The sequence below is a fragment of the Formica exsecta genome, unplaced genomic scaffold (assembly GCF_003651465.1).
Source record: "Formica exsecta isolate Colony F162 unplaced genomic scaffold, ASM365146v1 scaffold500, whole genome shotgun sequence".
Lineage (NCBI taxonomy): Eukaryota > Metazoa > Arthropoda > Insecta > Hymenoptera > Formicidae > Formica > Formica exsecta.
The window spans coordinates 994691-1015337 of record NW_021852243.1 but is presented as its reverse complement, the minus strand read 5'-3'; the positions used below and the strand labels follow the sequence as shown (position 1 = coordinate 1015337).

Sequence of the window (20647 nt, the reverse complement as noted above, 5' to 3'; positions counted from 1 at the left end):
TATCCATGTAAAAAAAAAAATACCCGATATCTCAAAAATTGCAGAAGTTAGAGGTTGTACAATATATTGCGTACATACATCATACACACATACACACATACACATATACACACATACATACATATATACATACATACAGACATTTTTTAGGAATATGATTTTCCGACGTTTTGGAACATTCTAAACACACTGGCATAGAAAACTCGAAAAAAAATTTTGTCACGAAAACAAAGCTTCCTCTATGAGGAAGCAACAAGTTATACATAAAGTATATAATAAAATTTGTAAAAAAAAACTGTTAATTTATCGTTAAATATATTGAATATTATTATAATATTTTATTCTTCTAATCGTATATATTTTCAATGTAATGTGGTAATAACGGATTACAATTCTTATATGACATTAATATGTTGAATTCAAAACATATAGAAATATCGAAATACTGATAATAAGAAATATATTTTTATTTTTAATATAAACAACAAAACAGCTGGAATCCATCATTGTTATGTCATTCTTATAAATCGGTAATCGATAAATGCAACACCGTTTTGTACTATAGTATAATCCGCTGTTAGCAGCTATCGATATCTAGTATAACCAACATACGAATATAAAATCTCTGCAATGATAAAGTGACGAGAAAAAAGAGAAAAGAGAAGGGAACGTGCTGGGAAAAGATCAACAGTTTATCGAAAACACACCGTAGATGTGAAAGCTCAACGTGAGAGCGAATCGGGAGAAGAAAGTGTGTTTCGAAAAAAAACTTTTATATTTTTATTCACGTTTCTCGCGAGAGACATACTCGCCGCAGTCATAACAATTTAGTGCGATATCGCTTATACGTTTGTATCTCAGCAACCGAAAACATGTCCAATAAATACGAGACGTAAGTGAAAGTGTTCTCCCTTTATTTCATCGTGTTTCTCCACGGGCATTTTCGAGGTTAGATATATGTTTGAATACACAGTGAAAATATATGTCAAGATAAATATTTTCATTGTCGCATAACAATCGTTTGTCACAACGCTGTCCATTTAATTCGTCCTTATTACGGTGAAAATTGGATTTTTTGACGTAATGAAAGGAACATAGGCATAGTAATTTAGTTGGATTAGTGGTGAGATATCTCTCAATTCTCTTACAATATTTAATATATACTTATGATTTTTGTCGTGGTATAGTGATAACCTTTCACTTTGGTAATAGCCAATGTCAACATTTTGTGACAATTTTTTTTTTTTTAAGAATAATTACAGTAAAAAAACCCTTTATTGTTATTATATTTTAAACATATGGAAGAATTAATATGCAATATGGCAAAGAAGTCTCATTTGCTTCATATTTATCAATATGCAATATAATATATAATATAATGTAATAAATATTTAAGATATATGCAGATGTACAGATATATATTGTCATATATTTTGCTTACCTTGTGAATTATGACAGTACTTACAGATTAAAGGCTACTGAGGACAGTACAGTTGAAGACGAGGAGTCTCAATCAAAGGATAATCAAAAGGTCGAAAAAGGTCCACCAGTGAGTAGTCTAAAGATCTTATTGGTATATGAATGTAAAGATATTGACGTTGATCAAATATCTGATGATTAATATTTGTTTATAGCCTCCAATAGAAATAAATCCAAATGAGCATAAATTACAATATGCTTACGCACTCTGGTACAGTCGACGTAGTGGCCTTGGCAAACAAACTAGCATACAAAGTTATGTTCAAAATTTAAAGCTGGTTGGTAGGTTTGCAAGCGTAGAACAGTTCTGGGGTCTTTATAGTCATTTAGTACGACCATCAGAACTTACAGTGCATACAGATTTTCATCTTTTCAAAGTTGGTATAAAACCCATATGGGAGGTGAGTGTATTATTCTGTTATATAATATGTTCATATTACATATACAAAACTTATTATTTATTTTTTCTAGGATGAAGCAAATCAAAAAGGTGGTAAATGGATAGTAAGATTACGAAAGGGTTTAGTATCTAGATGTTGGGAAAATCTTATATTGGCAATGTTAGGTGAGCAATTTATGGTAGGAGAGGAAATTTGTGGTGCGGTTGTATCTATAAGATTTCAGGTAAACAAATTTCCACATTTATTCTTAATTTACAAATATAAAAGATTTTTTACTAACAGGTGAATTTTGTTTTTAATAGGAGGACGTAATATGTGTATGGAATAAAACAGCATCGGATGTAGCAACAACAGCACGAATTAGAGATACATTAAGAAGAGTATTACATCTTCCAGCTAGTGCCTCTATGGAGTACAAAACTCACAATGACAGTATGAAGAGTGTACATCGGCTTTAAAGTTATATAATTTTGAGACCGAGACATATTACGAGCCTTCTGACAAAAACTTAAGGTAAGTTAAATAATTTGATATAAAGCAGTATCAAAAAAGTCTTAAAGATCTTTCGTTATCTAATCATTGTTATGGTTTTCAAAGATGTATCAGTTTCATACCTCCCAGGAGATTGCACATCTATTTGACAGAAAATAAATAAGACGTGAAAATTTTGAAACATCCATTTGATGATACACTTTATTCACAAGTGTCTCTATGTTGTAACTTATGTAAATAATTCACATTGATAAGAAATAAATAAATACCCTTATTTCCAAGACGTGTAATATAAAAAAAAATTTTTATGTTTTGTCTATCCAATTTTGCATAAACATATTTCTCACACAAACCGATTATGCCTCTTTCACAAAATTGATCTCCAAGATCTCTATATATATATATAAAATTATAAAAACCAAATACAAAAAAAAAAAAGAAAAAAAGAAATCACATTCATTGTTACAAATGTTTTTAATAATTAAAACTTAGTTCCAACTTTATATACAGAGGAAGACCCTTATCTAGCTGTATATGAGATCATGTTGCGCGCAAAATATATAACTGATAGTTATTATGAATGGAAAAATATATTATAATGATTTTATACACATACAACATAAAGATTTTCAAATAAGTTAGCAAAAGATCATATATATTATATCATATAAGAAATATAAAATTTATCATCGGTATGTTCATATACATAAACACGTAATTCAAACAATAGCATTACATTGGTTTTCCAAATAGGCCTAAAAATCACGAGTCAGAATATGCGTCTATCTTATCGCGTAGAGCAGGAATATTTCCGATGACTTTTTTTAAAATAGAACTATTTAATATAATAGAAATAATTATTAACATTACGATATATTTATATATTTTTATAAAATTATAATTATTATGATAAAGAAATATCGCGGTATCTTGGTCGATATATAATGTTGAAGTTTATAGACTAGAATTGGGTATATTCCATAAGAAAAGAGGCCCAATATGAAAAAGTCTTGTATTAATTGTGTTTTTATCCTATGATTTTAACCTGTATATAAAGATTTTTATATAAAAAGCTAAGAATTTTATAGCCCTAAAACAATATTTGCAACCATACCTGCAACAAAAATTTATTACAATTATAATTATATATATACATATATATTCATGCTTACCTAATACAAATGAGAATATCAATTTAAAGTTCACAGAAAGGTGGAGATAATCGGGCACCCTTTGATTTTGTTCTCCTTCAGTAGGTAGAAGCAATCCAATTATGCATATAATTCCTGTGATGAGTGCTACGTAATTTGTACCTCCTAAAATATTTGTATCTACAATTATATTTTGTGTTGTTGTTTTAATATATTGTAATCACAATGAGAAATTTATCTTTGAGATAATCTTTTATTTATTATCAATTTAAAATCTTCATCATTTTACAATGGAAATATAAAATCTTTATTGTTTTATTTTCTCAATACAAAATATATTATCAGAATACATCTAAAAAATTTAAGCTTGGTTTGAAGTAATTGTAACGCATTTACTCACTGTCCAATGTCTTATTTCGGGTTATAAGTGCATAAGATTGCTGTTGCCTGCTTTCATTTATTGGAAGCTGTTGAAACATATCTGGATCTGGTGTTGACCTTCCAGCTGTATCTGATGTTCCAGAGAGAAGTTTAGCTTCAACATCTCGTTTACCAATCACCTAGCATGATTTGCAAAATTTTAATTTTTTAATAGACCAATGAGTATTTTTTTAAACATAATAAACATTACCTGCTTAGTAGGATATTCTTGCATATGTATCCTAAATTTATCAATTACATTACAATTATTTGCCAACAATGCTGTATGTCTAACAACAATATCAACACAGGAGCTGGCTTTTATTATGCCTTCTGGATCAACCACTTGATATTTATTTGGTGCAGTACATAGAACTAAAATATTAACATTAAACACATAGACATAAAATTAAATCTAAATATTTGTATTGGAAAGAGAAAAAAGATACCTTTGAATTTTACAGGAAAATCATATGGATTGTACAAAGTTAACACTTGTTTGTGGGTAGACTGATCGTCTAAATAGAATGTAATGTTTTGTGGAAACACAAAAATTGGTAATTTCCGAGGTGTAGCTATTAATGGCGGTGGCATTGTGTTTCTTTAACCTTGAATTGTCCATACACCTGCAAGATACAATATATAGTAATTGTATATTTTGCATAAAATATGTCTTACTTGCTAAAAGAGTATAATTTTATATATAAATTTATAGAACTTTTTTATAAGTAGAAAATTATACATGTAATACTAAAGCGATTTGAAACATATTTATTGAATTAATTTAAAAGAATGTTAGATCTATAACCTGATATATGAGGTTTATATATTATGCATTGCAAAAAGTAATAATAATAAAGCATAAATTATGGAATTATGTATAAAGATAATGTGACATACCTGTGAACATATGTGTTTGCAAATACACAAATAAAAAAATTGTTTTTCCAGATTCACGCTCGAAAGGAATCCAAATATCAGACAACGCTAATTGTCATCTGAATAAAATCACCTCAATATACAGCGAGATTTCACGATTGACGTATAAAAACGAGTGACATTTCGTTGATTAGACTTCGCGCCGCGTATCAAAAGAGTGTGTATGTAGAATATTTACAAAAATATTTACAAATGATTAAATCTCCTTTCGACCATCGTTATAACTATCAACAAGATGCATTCGCTTATCGTATAGTGTGTAGTCTTTGGCTGTCTCTCGGTGCGAATCTATGCAGCGGAATAGCGTAAAGCCCGAATCACACTAGCGGCCGCGATTGCGATTGCGTCAGCGATTGCAATTTTGCCTCAACCAACCAGATTGGACGTTTGGTACTTTGCAACATATATGTAGGGAAGTGTATCTAAAAAGAACAGACCCATATAGGACAATAGGAAATTTGTCTTGTAGGATTACTCCAACTGAAAACATATCCCTATGCCGCATCGCGCACTGTGCGTTACAAGTATACACATACAGACTGAATTCTTCTTTTTCATAATTCAAGATGTCGAAGAGAGGTAAGTCTTTATCGAGCACGAGGAAAATCTATGGGAATCGGTGTCGGGACGACGCATCGGTTTCGAATAAAATGGCGAAAAGACGAAAATATGTTCGGCCTATGCGACAAAATAAAACGTTGCTTTATTAGTGACTAATACGCAAAAATATTCATCATTCCAATATAACATGATATATCACTGTTTAATATAATATATTGTTACTCAAGGACGTGGTGGGTCAGCTGGAGCCAAATTCAGGATATCCCTGGGTCTACCGGTTGGTGCAGTTATCAATTGTGCTGATAATACTGGTGAGTCCTTTGCAAACAAAAAATATCATTTGCATAATATTTAACCTCAAAAAGTAATCGCGCGATTTGCGAATAAGGCGCACGTTTTTTTTTTTTTTTTTTTTAATCACCGTTTGTAATGATATAATGTGAAGCGTGAGTATCTCACAATTATTTTGTGTTCCCCAGTCTATTGATTAATTCGATAAAAATTGTGAAAAAATGTACGTGTACAAAACTAAATCTACTAAAAATGAAAGCCAAGGTTCTAATGGAGATGCAATAATAATGACAATATGATACTAGTACAACGATGTAACAATTTTCTATCCTTCCTGATCACAACTTTCTTATCAAATAATAAAAACAAGATAGAATATTTGCATAGATACATATATATAATTGCACATAGCATATATTTTAATAACTCTAAAAAATTGATTTATATGTATATGCAAATGTATAAATATAGACATTATAATTTTCTGCTTGAGTAAATAAATTCATTCCCCTCTTTCTCTTATCTTTTTTCCATAATTTATTTTATATAATGATGCAACTATTTTTTTTTAGGTGCCAAGAACTTGTATGTCATCGCAGTGCAAGGTATCAAGGGCCGATTGAACCGTCTGCCAGCGGCAGGATCTGGCGATATGATCGTAGCCACTGTAAAGAAGGGAAAACCTGAACTTAGGAAAAAGGGTAGATTAATTACTTTCACTTTTTTTTTTTTTTTAAAGATGAAAGATGTCACCTTTATCTCTTCAAAGAATCTTGAATAATAGCATATTGATATATATATACATATTCATTACAGTAATGCCTGCAGTGGTTATACGGCAACGGAAACCATTTCGTAGGAAGGACGGGACATTTATATATTTCGAGGATAATGCCGGCGTGATAGTTAATAACAAGGGTGAAATGAAAGGATCAGCTATTACAGGACCTGTTGCAAAAGAGTGTGCAGATTTATGGCCAAGGATCGCATCCAATGCCAGCAGCATCGCATAATCCATCTTGTATAGAATCCTGTGTGCCCATTACAAAAAAATAAATCTAATACCCATACTCTGGTCTTTGAATTCCTTTTTTAATATTAGAGAAATTTATCATAAAGAAAAACTTGGAAAAAAAAATTAAGCTTTCTCACATATTTAAATTTAAAACAACGATTTAGATTAGTATTGTATGAGAGTGCAAAGCCATGTAGCGGGATCAATCGCGAGCATAACAAAAACTGCAGAACTTTTGTGATTGGCTTTGCTCTCGTTTTGCGTTACGCTATTCTGTTGCATGGGTTTTTGCACCCTTAATTCTCCCTAAAAGAAAGAACATAATGGCTTTTGCACACAAGACGCGGAAACGCTTGCCGCGCGGCAAAAGGCGACGAGATAGCCAATCAACTTGCAACTTTTCTGTTAGAACGGAAAATTGATTGGCTACCGCGTTGCCTTTTGCCGCACGACAAGCATTTCCGCATCCTGTGTGCAGAAGCCATTAATCAGTTGTGATACTACATACTTCTAAAGAAAACGACACAAAGAGAATTCAAAAATGTTTGAAAGTCGAATGCAACCTAATTTTATATGTTTATAGAAAATAGAGAAAAAAAAAAATATATATATATAATAAAATCAATATTATAAGAAAACGTTTATAAAAAAATAAAGACAAATCAAAACAAAAGCGAAAGCAGTAAAACTTTAAATGGTTTTAAGATCGAAGTGTGACAATGGCTAAGATATTAAATTTACTAAAGACGGTACGAAATAATTGGAAAAAGTCCGTGTTAGGAATAGCAGCTTTCTCGTACGGAATTTCGTACGGCAAACAAACATACGAGTGAGAATCATGGGGAATGTAACCTCGTATTTTTCCTCATTTTGTTAAATTCACGTTCCGCAGTATTCTATACATTTGTTTACTCGCAATTAAGTATTTTATATTAGACAATATATTTTTATATCCATTTTTATGGATCCTTTTTGTTGAAATATATAATTACATCAATGAATTATCTTCATTATTTTTTAGTGTGGAACAATTAATGCGTCAGTGTTGTGAAGATGTAGCGAGATATGGAGACATCTCTTGTTCCACAAATGTCAGACCTCGCCATGTAACTGTTATTTTAAACCCTGCGGCCAAAAAAAGGTTGTCACAAAAATTTCAAACTGACATAGAAACTCTTTAATCTTTGCTAATTATTTTTTATTTTTCTTTTCAGGAAGGCCAAAAAGTTATTCGAGAAATATTGTGAGCCTCTATTGCACTTAGCTGGTATTTCAACAACTATTGTCGATATACAATCAGGAAGCCATGCACGTAATGTAATAACAAATCTAGAAACTCCTACAGATGCTATTATTGTAGCTGGAGGAGATGGTACTTTGTCAGATGTTACAACTGGTTTAATGAGGAAATATGAATATAATCTTCATTCTGTCAGACAATGTCCCATTGGTGTTTTACCATTGGGAAGCACAAATACAATCGCAAGCATGTTTTATCAAGGGTATAAAAATTTAGCTGACATACATCACATGATCGATGCAACAATGGCAATTATTAAGAATAATCTCAAAACGATAGATGCTATTGAAATCAAATTGCTGGAAGTATGTATCTTCATCGTTTCTCATTTCTTTAATGCAAATTAAATTGCATTGAAATATAAATTTTAGCCATATTTTATTTTAAGAACGATCCAGAAAATCCTATAAAACCGGTTTATGCTATAGCAGGCATAAAATGGGGAGTTTGGAGTGATACGCATGCCCATATTGATAAATATTGGTATTGGGGCTCCTTGCGCAAGTACATCTCTTAATTTTAGAACAATTTTGTTTTATATGTGCATTTATTTTGTCTTATACTTTCTCCTTTTGGATGCAAACAGATATGCAGCTTACGTATTCAGTGGTTACAAATCAAATTTAAATTGGAAGTGCAATGCAGTAATGAAATATAGCAATCCTTGCAAGGGATGTTCATATTGTTATTCCAAAGAGTTGTCTTATAATCAGTCTACGAATTTGAATAGAAGATGGTGGCATGCATTTCTGCCAAAGAAGCAAACACTTGTCCCTGGTAAAATGATTCTTATAAAATTGTAAAATAATTAACTATTTTTGTATATACACAGGATGCTATTAAAATAAGATAATAAATATACAAAATTGAAAAGATAAACTAAAATATTTGGGTAAAGTTGAAGAATAAATTTTTTGCATTAAAGGAAGAGAAAGATAGATTGATACTTTAATAGCATGTTGTACATTATATATATGTAATTTTAATAGATGAATATATTATATAATGTAATCTTATGATTTATTTCAGATAATCATGTCGATTATAGTAAAGTAATAAATGAAGATTGTGGCATATTTTATGAGAGACCTATTTCAACAACTGAATTATGCATAACTACAGAAAATGTAATGAATGTACCAGTTCAATCAATGCCTTCATTAAAGATAGCTTTAGGTGAGTTTAAATATTTCTATCTGTCATTATTTAAATTCGAAATTTAGTCAGTGCGAAAATTTAAAATTTAACTAATTACATATTCAGGCCCAGAGAATGTTAATTATACCACATTTGTTAAGAAAGGATGGAAACAAGAAATGAACAATGAATTACCAGTAAATGCGATATTAGATGCAAAAGATATTGAATTATATCCTGAAATAGTAAGCAGTCTTTTTTTCTCTATAAATATTAATAAAATTGCTCTTATAAATTCTGATGCATCTTGCAGAGAATGTATGTTAAAGATTTCAATCATTTTATCAATTGCCTACTTTTCAAGATTTTAATAATATTAACAATTTTATTTCAGAAAAATAATGATCAAATGTTTTACATTGACCACGAGGAGTACGAGTTGAAGCCAATTCATATTAAACTACTCCCACAATCTATAACAATATTTTGTCCCGAATCGAATAGATAACATATGTATTCGGTAATTTATAAAAACGATTCAAAACTGTTTCGCATTTAATATTCCATAATATATGCAGTAATTTTTAAATTATTTAAAAACGAAAAAAAAATAGAAATAATAAAATGTCTCGTTGATTAAAGTATTATGTAAAAAAATTATTTAATGTTTTCTATAAAAAAATAATTTATTGTAGCATACAAAAAAATATTTTGATTATAACCGTTCATAAATTTAAGTAATACATTTTTAATCTGATATGACTACTTAGTATAACGCTTATACTAAAGATTTGATTACGTCAAAGTATGTTTCCTTAATAATTTAATTGTATAGTTTTTTCTTAAAAACTGTACTAACTTTTCTTTAAAAACTGTGTTAAATAGATTAAATACATTATTGTGAGTAATACTGAGACGTAATCACTTTCAAGATCTTTCAAAATCTTTATATATCTAACTTTTTGATGAGAGTGCGTCTAACAAAGGAGAATAAATTAGTTTATACAGTAATAAAAATATTTTTATTATTTTATAAATTAGTCTAATTTATTAAACACACTTTCATCGGGAATGATCACTTTCGAGATATGGCCTAGTAGTAATAAGCGCCAATGGAGCTTGTAATGCCTTTGTCGTAATGCCTTAGAGGGCCCCTGATATCTAGATTTAAAAACTCCTTTGTGATAAGATATATGGCTTAAATAAGACAATAATTTGTACATATAGAACAACCGGGATATTTTAAGATTTTAATTTTTGTATTGCAAGATAAAAGATAGAGAAAGAAAATTTCTTAAATTTAATTCGTGAATCTGTCTATTTATCTTTTCAAGATATACTCGTTGATGGTATAATATTACTATTTTCCGCACAAGAATTCTTTTCGCAATCCTTACTTGTAACTTTGAAAAAATCTAATAAAGAAGCGCTTCTTGTTGGTTTTGTTACTTTTGGGGGTTCGGTTGATTGTGACCTCTTGGATCTTCTGGCACTGGGTGTCACTTGATTCCTGGGACTGCATGAAGTTGATTCTGGAATCTTGCTTTGCTCATATCTTTCTTTTCTAATTTTTGTCAACCAATCAACATTCTCCTTGTATTTTTGCGGTGATATTTCAAGCAAATGCGGCGCTGTACCGTCCATCACAAAATTTGGTAAGTTTAGCGTGGGCGAGAAAGGAGTTTCCTCACTCCTGTTTATAAACTGGCTTGTACTGGGCTCATCCGAATCGTAATCTCTACTCGAAGTAGTAGCGGTTTCGACACTAGAGCTAAATAGTCTTCGCATACCACGATTGTCCGTGTGAACTCGTTTCGCGACAGTCTCGCGATTTTCATGAATAGGAGATAAAATACATTTGCGTTTTCCCTCAGACCTCGAGCCCATTGTCATTTGCAAATAACTACGTTTAAGAGGAATGTGCCTGTCTCTCTGATGATCCTCATTGCTAGATTCAGGAGTTGTAACTGTGGAGTTTAAACATTGTTTGAAATTTATCATAGTTGAAAAAGGGCTAGGCAAAGGACTCGAGAATTCTATTTTATAATTTTTAGATTTTGACCAGATTTTGCCATTTGTGTGTGACAAAATTAAAGTTCTCTAGTAATTTGATAAAAATTTTATCAAATGTGATTTATTCCGAAGTTTTTTGTGCATGAAATATTCACCATTTATATAAATTTTACAGCAGCAATGCTTTAATCCCTACCTGAAGTATTATCTGAACCTGGTGTAGTTTCCTGATTGATGATCGAGCGTCGAGAAGTAGTAGGGGTAGTTTCTAAATTCATATTTTCTAAACATTTTTCTACTACAATCTCAGCATGACCACGTATATCCATTTTCTCATTCACTTTGTGTTCTAAACCAACTCTCCATATCCTGTGGCAAGAATCGTCGGAGCAAGTCACTATCTGCAATTATTCTCAAGATTAGAAAAAGATCATATTGCATATGACTCTGAAAATGTAAATTATAATTTATATTTTTCACAATAAATTTGAGAAGCAAATGATTTTAAAATTTTATTCTCATATATATTATTTTATTATTTATATATTATTATTATTTGTATGCTATTAGTTATGTTATTATTACATTATTATTATCATTTTATTATGATCTTTTGTAGATATAATACAAAATATGAATATATTAAGAGATTTGAAACCTTAGTTTCGCCCACGCTACACCATGCAATACAAGTCACTTCTTCTGTGTGGCCGAAAAGTTTAACTAATGGTACACCTGGTCTGTTAGTATGCCAAATATATGCCAGTTCATCACTGGATCCACTGGCAAGATAGCGGCCATCAGAACTTAAACAAGTCTTTACATAATACGTACGATTTTGATGCCCATAATATTCTGCCACTGCCATACAAAATTGTTATAGTGTTATTTCATAGTGTTATTATGTCATATTGAAATTGAAATATATATCAATGTATATTTTGAAAAAAAAAGAACACTAACCTGGTTTGTGATTATATGATGATATGTTATAAGCATATATAATGTTATCCATGCAACTTGCATACAATGTAATTCTAGCTGGGCATATTAACAATGAAGAAAAGCCGTTCCTAGTACTATTTCCTGCATAATTCATCAGATGCTTAGCTGTTGGTTCTTTCTTGTGGACAGTATAATTCTTGCGCAAATCCCACACTTTTATTAAACTAGAAAATAAAATGAAGATACATTATATATTTCTGCACACAGATATATAGGTGTAAATGCGATCTTACCCATCGCCCGCAGCACAAGAGAGTAATGTAAAATCATCTTGAAACACTAAACCGGTAATACTTTGTGCTCGTGATGCTTGACTATATGCCTTTCGTTTCATATTGCCTGTGCTACCAACATTGTGCGCATTGGCGATACAATTATCTGGCTTAGGTTGATCGGTATGGTTGGCTCTGATATCCCATATCATGATAAAACCATCTCTAGCACCCGTTGCAAAGACCGCTAAAATTTTAAAGGATTCTAAAGAACTCTAAATCCTATAATATGTTATAATAGACAGCAGTCAAATGTTTTTTATGCAAATACCTATTCTATGTTAATAAGTTAAAAATAAGAAATTAGATCATGAAAAAAAAAAAAAGATTATATAAAGATATATCTCTATCGTGTTTGTGAAAAAATGTACATTTCATACATAAACATTTCTTCAAAAAATACAAATATTTATAACATCCTTTAAAACAAATCTGATACCTTTGTCCTGATAACGAAACACTGCTGTTTTTACACTTCGCGTGTGTGCATGAAAACAATTAATTTGTTTTATTTCAGGCCTGGAGACATCCCATAAACGTGCTGTGTGATCTCCTGATGCTGTAACCAGTTTTAATTCCCCAGGCATCCATGCAATATCAAAGATAGCATTACAATGTGCCTTAAAGAATATATATATTTGGTTAACATTTCTGTACTCGTGCTAAGAAAAACTTATTCATTAAATCTGTTAATCAAAATAAATAGCAACCTGTGTTCCTTCCAATGATTGATTAGAATTTTCTTTAATTTTTGTATCTTGAAAAGCGACTTTTCCATCTTCATTTGCTAAAGCGAGAACTTCCTCGTATCCCGGCGTGGTACAAAAACGGCATGCAAATACTGGTGGTTCGGGATTATAATCAGGTGCATTTACATTCGGTGTTATTCCACGATAAATATCATCATTGTAGCATTTCAAACGACATAGAGCGATGTCATAATCATATATTAATCCTGCAACAATAAATGTCAGATACATCAAGTAGAGAGTTTTGTTATATAGCGAATTATAAAATTTTTATAATTAATAGCAATCCATTTTGTAATAAAATTTAACTTTAATCATACGATCAATTTAATCGCAATACAGATAACCTTTGTTTCTCTGCAAAATGTATATTTGTTTTCAAATCTTTCGTAAAACGCATGCACATGCTTATTCACATTTACCAAATCCACTTTCTCGTCTCTGAATAGCATTTGTTACATTCATTTTGCCTCGACACATTAATATACGTTATAAAATTGTTTTTAAAACTATTGTTTTTAAGATTGTTTATACGCGCGACATTTATATACGCGGGAAATCTATCAATCTTTCCGCGCAATTATCTTTGCTTGGGTTTATTTTCAAGTAACGCTTATATATATATAAACTTTTCAGCAAGAAACACACGCGTATGATATAATATCATACGATTGGCTATTAAATAAAAAATATTAGAGACTTCAAAAAACTCCCTATTTGATAACCAATTACATTTTCAGTACTGGCAAATTATATATTATACTTTGATAAAGACATAAATATTTTAAACATATTTCTTAAAATATAATCACATTTAATAAATAATAATTATTCCGTCGAATATTCGACTGTGATTAGTCGATTTGCTTGCGACTGGCAACATGCGATCAATGTAGAATGGGCTTAATGCGAAATGGAGTGCATTTGAAAGTACTCATAAATTGTATCGAAATGGAAGATACAACATAGTGTAGCCAATTAAAACTCGCTATTTTGTACTGTCTATTGTTCTTTCGCTTGAAAACCCACCTTGCATTAATAATTTGGCGTTGAAGATATCAACAACTGATTTCGAAATAAACTTCTTATGCTCCGTCCTCCGTCTGTGTTTCTTTTGTTTATGCCCGAACAAGCAGGCACGAGATCTGACAGAAAGATGGTGGTTATTACTGAAGATGATTGTCGTGACGGTGCGGAAGTAAATGTTACAGAAAACATGGATAACAATCAGCCCAACGTTGAATTGGTTCCAAGAACGGAAGAAAATAACGACGAGAGAAATGTGCGTTTTTTTATTTTTACCTAACATTTATTATTTATTTTTTGGCGGCCTTTTTCTTTAAAGAAAATTATATCTCTAGGATGAAGACATTAAACATACACGCATACAGAGTTTACGTTGGCATCTCTTTAAATATATATAATTTTCTTTTATAAAACATAATATACCGCATACGTGAAATAATCATGAATAATGTAATTTATTGAAAAATTACTATTATTTTTTTGGTCATAACCTCCTACACATGTAGGAATATATATGTTGAACTATTTTATCAAAGATTTAATTATAATTCAGATATTTTTTATAGGCAAATGCAGAAAATGATGAACAAAGAAGAAAGCCATCACGTTTAGAATCGTTCTTCGCCATAACAAAATCATTAATTATACGAGCTCTTATAATTTATTTTATTAGTAGCTTCTTTAGACGTCCTGATAATAATCCCAAGTCTCCCAATACCATTAGTGATACACGTTTACAAGCTGTAAATATATTTCCCAATGGAACATTGTTTGATCTTAATGTTTACTTGTCGGAATTTGAGAATTTTAAACAATTCAACGATCCGCGATCATTAATTTGGTTCGAAGAAGGACTGATTTATGGAGATTGGTATAGTGGACCGAATCAAGATGGGTCCAGAACATTCGAGTACTCGTTTGTTCCTTCAGAACATCTAAAACAAAATGGCTCTATTTATCTTCATATATACATAACAAAAAGTGGAAAATCACCAAATCCTAAAGCAGGCAAGGGAATTTATGCTGGTGATTATATAGCCTACTCGAGAAAAATGTTAAATAAGTTTAAAAAAATTAGATATCAGAAGAGACACAACTTATTAACTGGCGAAAGTACTGCTAGTAAAGAGGAGATAGCAGTATGTATATATTGTTAATTTTTGAAATTGCTCTTGTTTTATATAAATTGTATTGTGTATGTTAACTGTGTATAAAATCTTGTAGAAAGCTGAATTCATGGATCAAGAATATGTGTCGCACTGGCATCCAAATTTAACTGTTAATTTAGTGGTTGATCAAACCAATTGGGTATATGGTCAAGTACCGCAACCATTAGATGAATGTGAGCGAGTTTATGTTTATGTTATAATATGCAAATGTATTGGAAATCTTTACATTTTGTTCTTCTTTTAGATGTACATTTCTTACCTGGTGGAAATACATATAAGCCAATAATATATATGAATGATTTCTGGAACATGCAACGGGACTATCAGCCATTGAATAATACTATAGAACAATTAGAACTCAGATTGACTTATCAACCACTTTCATTGTTTAAATGGCAAATTTATGCAGCCCAGTCTGTTAGAAATAAATGGACATCATCAATTATGGGTTTGTTAAATTTCTAAAATAATATATATGATAATAAGACACACACACATATGTATATTATAGAATTTTACCATGTGAAAATGTCGCGTGACTATAACGTTTTATCTTTTGTTATCATTGTTTATTTAGGAGAAGCATCTGACGAGGACGATAACGATCAAGATACCTTGAAGGAAACTTTACTTGAAACAAATCCATATCTACTAGGATTGACTATAATTGTGTCAATTTTACATAGTGTATTTGAATTTTTAGCATTTAAGAATGGTAAGCAGTTAAAAGAAAAAATAATTTTGCCTTTTACATCTATAACAAATAATCAAAATACATTTACAATAACTGCAATATAAAACTTTTTGTTTTTTAGATATTCAATTCTGGAATAATCGGAAGTCCTTGGAAGGTCTGTCTGTTCGCTCTGTATTTTTCAATGTATTCCAATCTCTTGTTGTTCTTCTTTATGTTTTGGACAACGAGACAAACACAGTTGTGCGCATTAGCTGTGCAATAGGTTTATGCATCGAAATATGGAAGATAAACAAAGTTATAGACATTAACATCAATAGAGAAGCAAAAATACTTGGAGTCTTTCCAAAGATATCATTCCAAGATAAGGGATCATATGTGGAGTCTTCTACAAAGGAATATGATAGACTTGCCTTTAAATATCTATCATGGGCTTTGTACCCTCTGTTAGGTGGATATGCGATTTATTCTTTAATGTATTTGGAACATAAGGGATGGTATTCTTGGGTTCTCAATATGTTATACGGATTTCTATTAACTTTCGGATTCATTATGATGACGCCGCAATTGTTTATTAATTACAAACTGAAAAGCGTTGCACATCTTCCGTGGCGTATGCTGTCGTACAAATTCCTGAACACATTCATCGATGATATCTTTGCATTTGTGATAAAAATGCCGACTTTGTACAGGATCGGCTGCTTCCGCGACGATATTGTTTTCTGCATATTTTTGTACCAAAGATGGATATACAAGACCGATCATACTAGAGTGAATGAATTCGGTTTTTCCGGGGAAATGGAAATACAACTGGCGGAAAATAAGAAACAGGCAGCAATCAATGATAGCCCGAAAGACGAAGTAACGAAAAAGAATGAATAATATTTGTGATGTTTAAGTTAAGCATCGATCGTATACGTTATATCCTACATTGTCTCCGAAAATTAATAAAATCGTCCGATACCAAAGGAATATAATTACACACATTTATATTTATTTATATAACTTTCTACATATAATTGTGTGTGTATCTGTATATTCTATTAAAGTATTCCCGAATCCACTACATGTTATATGAGCATATTGCGATGTGCATTGTGAAACAAAATAGCGAACAATTTCTGCTGAAAACATCTTATTTCATTTTCTATCCAAATTTATTACAAGATATTACGAAAAGATTAAAGTTATTGAACGCACTTTCACATGATATATAATCTTATATTAGAAATTATAAATGTAAATTATATGCTCAGTAGCATTTATGACATTCGTGTATATGTCTAATTGTAAAGTGAATATACTGCAGCGAAAAACATCGTCCTATCTAACCAAACACATGAAAATCCAATGCATATGAACGATTTCAAACAAGTCATTACTCATATTATTGGGCGAGATATTGTTCTACGAAATAAAATTACTTTAATTATCATATATCTTATATGTGAATCTTTCTTTAAATAACAGATAAATTCGTATCCTCTTTATTATAGCATCGCGACACTTTATAAAAGTATACAAAAAGGTGCAATTAGCCATTTTTAAGAAAATTTCAGAGCATCGAAATTGGAGATCTTATATAAGATCATGTTTATTATTATTTTATATATATATATATATATATATATATATATATATATATATATATAAATATTACAAATACATTGAACATGTGTTTAACATTATATTTTATATTTCGTTAGAGTAATTGTATAATTAAATTATTGACTTATGTCTCTATATTTTGGACAATATACATTTGTTATATATGTGCATTTATTACATATGTAGGTACTCGTTTCTGAAATTGATTTATAGCGTAGTTTGTGAGCATCATCGCATGCAAATATGCGATGTAAAGTTTTAATAATACGATTCCTCGAGTTAAATTATTTATTTACAACCGCACGAGAATGACATTTTTGCAGAAAATGAGAAATATTTGAAAGAAATAGCGACTTATGTATTGTAACGTGATACGGGGATACTGTTTAGAGAGATTGGACTATAAAAATTATCATTTATAATAAATATATCATTCTCTTAATTTTTGTATTACTATTCCTCGCGTGATAAAAGATTATAAATTTACGTAAAAACTTGTACTCAAGAAGTTTATATGCTTAAAATTGAAGAATATTAATTGTTTTCAATTTGGAGAAAAACTCATTCTTGCACTAATATCGATCGATAAGAAAACACGGACGCACACATGCACAAAATAACGAATATAATGTTTATTCAAATCTATATTTGTAAGCTTCAAGCTTTAAATCGAGCTATTTCATTTGTATTATTTTATATCATTTCTCTACGCGAACGGTAAACGCGTAATAGATAAAAAAATTATCTTGTGTTAAATCGCACAATGAATTACAATAAAATGTGAGATTATAGCAATAGCAAAAATTCTATGCAAAGAACTTAACTTCATGATTTGATATTTTCCGAATTTATATTTATACTATGAACGATGCATCAAGGTTTCCTTTTTGTTTTCCTTTTCTTTTTTTTTTTTCCCCTTATAAAAAGGCACTTTTTCCGTGTGTAATATGCATGTATCAGAAAGCTTTTTTTGTGTATGTGTAATACATTATATGTATAATAGAATCTTTTCATTTCCCGGCTTTTTTATAATTTGATATTAATATATATATCTAAGATATTCATACATAATAAAGAAAAAAACTAAATTTCACAATTTAACAAAATTAAAGCTAATATTATATAGAAATATACCGTTTATATATTTTTTTTTATTTTGATATTTATATTATCAATAGCAATGTACTGATATGAAAATTCATACAGGGTGTTTCAAGGATAAATGTCCTAATTTCAAATATGACTAGGATCTCAAAAGAAAAAATTTTTCTCTGGAAGTATGTCCGTAAACCCTTTATTTAAGAAATATTGACATCTAAACATTTTTATTATAAAATTTTATGAAATTATTAGGTTATGATAAATAAATTAATAGTGTCTTTCAACTACTTTATTACTAAAAAAATATAAAAATTTTAACATAATTATAAATTTCACTATTAGAATAAATGCGAGGCGTAATGATGATGCTTAGTTTGCAAAAGCATCGAGCAAACTGAGAAATGTTACTGAGAAAGTTTCTCAGTGATATGTCGATATGGTGTTTGTGTACCGTTTTTATAATGTCAATTATAAAACATGTACAGTTACGAAAACAAGTATGTATTAGCAGTTGTACAATAAATTTATCATTCGTATCCATAACTTATTTAAATGTCAATATCTCTTAAACAAAACGTTTACGGGCGTACCTCCAGAGGAAAATTTTTTCTTATCTTGATGTCCTAAATTCATATATTTTAAGTTAGGACATTTAACCTTGAAACACCCTATATATACCGATAATGATTTTTACCAGATATATATCGGAATATATATCGATTTGAATACCGAATGTGAAAATGAAGATAATAATTGGCGCTATGTGTTCAAACAGTTCAAAATTTAACACAATGTGCTAAAAAAATAATTTAATTGAAGCTGCAAACGCGTAACTTTCTTAAATAAAAAGTTACATATATTTAATGTAGTTTAATCTATACATTTTTAACATTGGAAATAATAACGCAATATAATTTAGCATTTTTCTTTTTGCAATATACGCAAAATATGGAATCATAGAAAATGATTTATTTTGTATAACTCTTTCGATTCAAATTTTCAACTTTAGTATAATCTTTAAATACCTAATGAATTGAATTTTTTAACTATGTCCTAACTAAATAATATATTGTAACGCTAAACTTGAAAAAATTACTCGCGATTTCATCGTATTATTTAAAATTTTATGAATGTAAGAGATTTCTGCAGATTTTTAATTTTCATAAGATATTGAAGGTAAGTTTTTACGAGTAATATTGATAAAGTTTCATAAGATACTATCGCAAAGCCAAATTTCATAAAACGATAGAACTTGTAATACCGGAGGAAAAAATATAAATCAATATTGCATATCAATTTAATCAATGACGTGTACGTAATAAACTATACAACACTAATTAATCTGCAAATATATCGCTATTTAAATTTAAAATTTACAACAATACTAAAGCATTTTCTAATTATGATGTAGTATAGTTATGCCAGATTTCTATATGCGTCTTGTAGTCTTGTGAAAAAAGACTTGTAGCACTACATAAGTTGTATCGAATTAACGTACTGGTGAAATTTGTATTACATATATAATGACTTCTATATCTTACATACGTTTATCATTCAATAAATACTGCTTTCTTTCCATTCTATAATCTTAATTAAGTATATCGCTTTTTTAAGGACGACGCAAATTATTTATATATTTCTTTCAAGAATATAAAGGATAATTATATCCTATTCGAAGTTTCCCTCTTAAAAGATGAAATTTTAATGGGCGATTATAGAGAGAATAAGTTTTAATCATCATTTCATTTTAAGCAGCCTCTCTTGCAAATAAAATAACAAATATAAAGCAAAGACGTTTTTTTATAATGCAATATTAATACTTTT

The 20647-nt window shown here is 29.9% G+C and overlaps 6 protein-coding genes across 11 annotated transcripts; 4 read left to right on the top strand and 2 right to left on the bottom strand.

Annotated features, from left to right (window-relative positions):
• Positions 1-626: 626 nt before the first annotated feature.
• LOC115241530 (eukaryotic translation initiation factor 4E type 2-like) lies at positions 627-2810 on the top strand. Of its 2 annotated transcripts, XR_003884919.1 has the most exons (6): positions 632-892; positions 1459-1549; positions 1635-1880; positions 1951-2103; positions 2183-2393; positions 2478-2664. XR_003884919.1 is itself a non-coding variant. In XM_029817300.1 (5 exons), exons 1-5 carry the CDS (start codon positions 873-875, stop codon positions 2336-2338), a joined length of 666 nt encoding a protein of 221 aa, XP_029673160.1. In that variant the 5' UTR covers positions 627-872; the 3' UTR covers positions 2339-2810. The 2 variants fall into 2 exon arrangements, 1 of the variants encoding a protein (XP_029673160.1); XM_029817300.1 differs by having other exon boundaries at positions 627-892; positions 2183-2810.
• Positions 2098-5219, bottom strand: LOC115241529 (motile sperm domain-containing protein 1-like). Of its 4 annotated transcripts, none has more exons than XM_029817296.1 (6): positions 4844-5219; positions 4393-4569; positions 4155-4318; positions 3924-4083; positions 3545-3703; positions 2098-2513 (listed from the first exon to the last, which is right to left on the bottom strand). In XM_029817296.1, exons 2-6 carry the CDS (start codon positions 4535-4537, stop codon positions 2449-2451), a joined length of 693 nt encoding a protein of 230 aa, XP_029673156.1. In that variant the 5' UTR covers positions 4538-4569; positions 4844-5219; the 3' UTR covers positions 2098-2448. The 4 variants fall into 4 exon arrangements, with proteins under 4 accessions (XP_029673156.1, XP_029673157.1, XP_029673158.1 ...); XM_029817297.1 differs by having other exon boundaries at positions 3545-3688; positions 4844-5218; XM_029817298.1 differs by lacking the exon at positions 2098-2513 and adding an exon at positions 2773-3486.
• A 95-nt stretch (positions 5220-5314) lies between these two features.
• On the top strand, positions 5315-6804 carry LOC115241531 (60S ribosomal protein L23). Its single transcript, XM_029817301.1, has 4 exons — positions 5315-5461; positions 5671-5754; positions 6307-6435; positions 6551-6804. Exons 1-4 carry the CDS (start codon positions 5449-5451, stop codon positions 6745-6747), a joined length of 423 nt encoding a protein of 140 aa, XP_029673161.1. The 5' UTR covers positions 5315-5448; the 3' UTR covers positions 6748-6804.
• A 284-nt stretch (positions 6805-7088) lies between these two features.
• On the top strand, positions 7089-10092 carry LOC115241527 (acylglycerol kinase, mitochondrial). 2 transcript variants are annotated; one of them, XM_029817293.1, is made up of 8 exons: positions 7089-7578; positions 7771-7890; positions 7964-8354; positions 8438-8553; positions 8636-8826; positions 9079-9225; positions 9313-9431; positions 9581-10092. In XM_029817293.1, exons 1-8 carry the CDS (start codon positions 7469-7471, stop codon positions 9692-9694), a joined length of 1308 nt encoding a protein of 435 aa, XP_029673153.1. In that variant the 5' UTR covers positions 7089-7468; the 3' UTR covers positions 9695-10092. The 2 variants fall into 2 exon arrangements, with proteins under 2 accessions (XP_029673153.1, XP_029673154.1); XM_029817294.1 differs by having other exon boundaries at positions 7092-7498; positions 9581-9736.
• Positions 9854-13897, bottom strand: LOC115241525 (protein lethal(2)denticleless). Its single transcript, XM_029817292.1, has 8 exons — positions 13648-13897; positions 13187-13431; positions 12916-13096; positions 12438-12663; positions 12163-12368; positions 11858-12060; positions 11396-11600; positions 9854-11153 (listed from the first exon to the last, which is right to left on the bottom strand). The coding sequence occupies exons 1-8, from the start codon at positions 13703-13705 to the stop codon at positions 10516-10518; spliced, it is 1962 nt and encodes a 653-aa protein (XP_029673152.1). The 5' UTR covers positions 13706-13897; the 3' UTR covers positions 9854-10515.
• Positions 13898-14168: 271 nt separating this feature from the next.
• LOC115241614 (cleft lip and palate transmembrane protein 1 homolog) lies at positions 14169-17551 on the top strand. Its single transcript, XM_029817450.1, has 6 exons — positions 14169-14507; positions 14818-15390; positions 15476-15593; positions 15665-15868; positions 15998-16135; positions 16236-17551. Exons 1-6 carry the CDS (start codon positions 14313-14315, stop codon positions 16994-16996), a joined length of 1989 nt encoding a protein of 662 aa, XP_029673310.1. The 5' UTR covers positions 14169-14312; the 3' UTR covers positions 16997-17551.
• The last annotated feature ends 3096 nt before the right edge of the window (positions 17552-20647 follow it).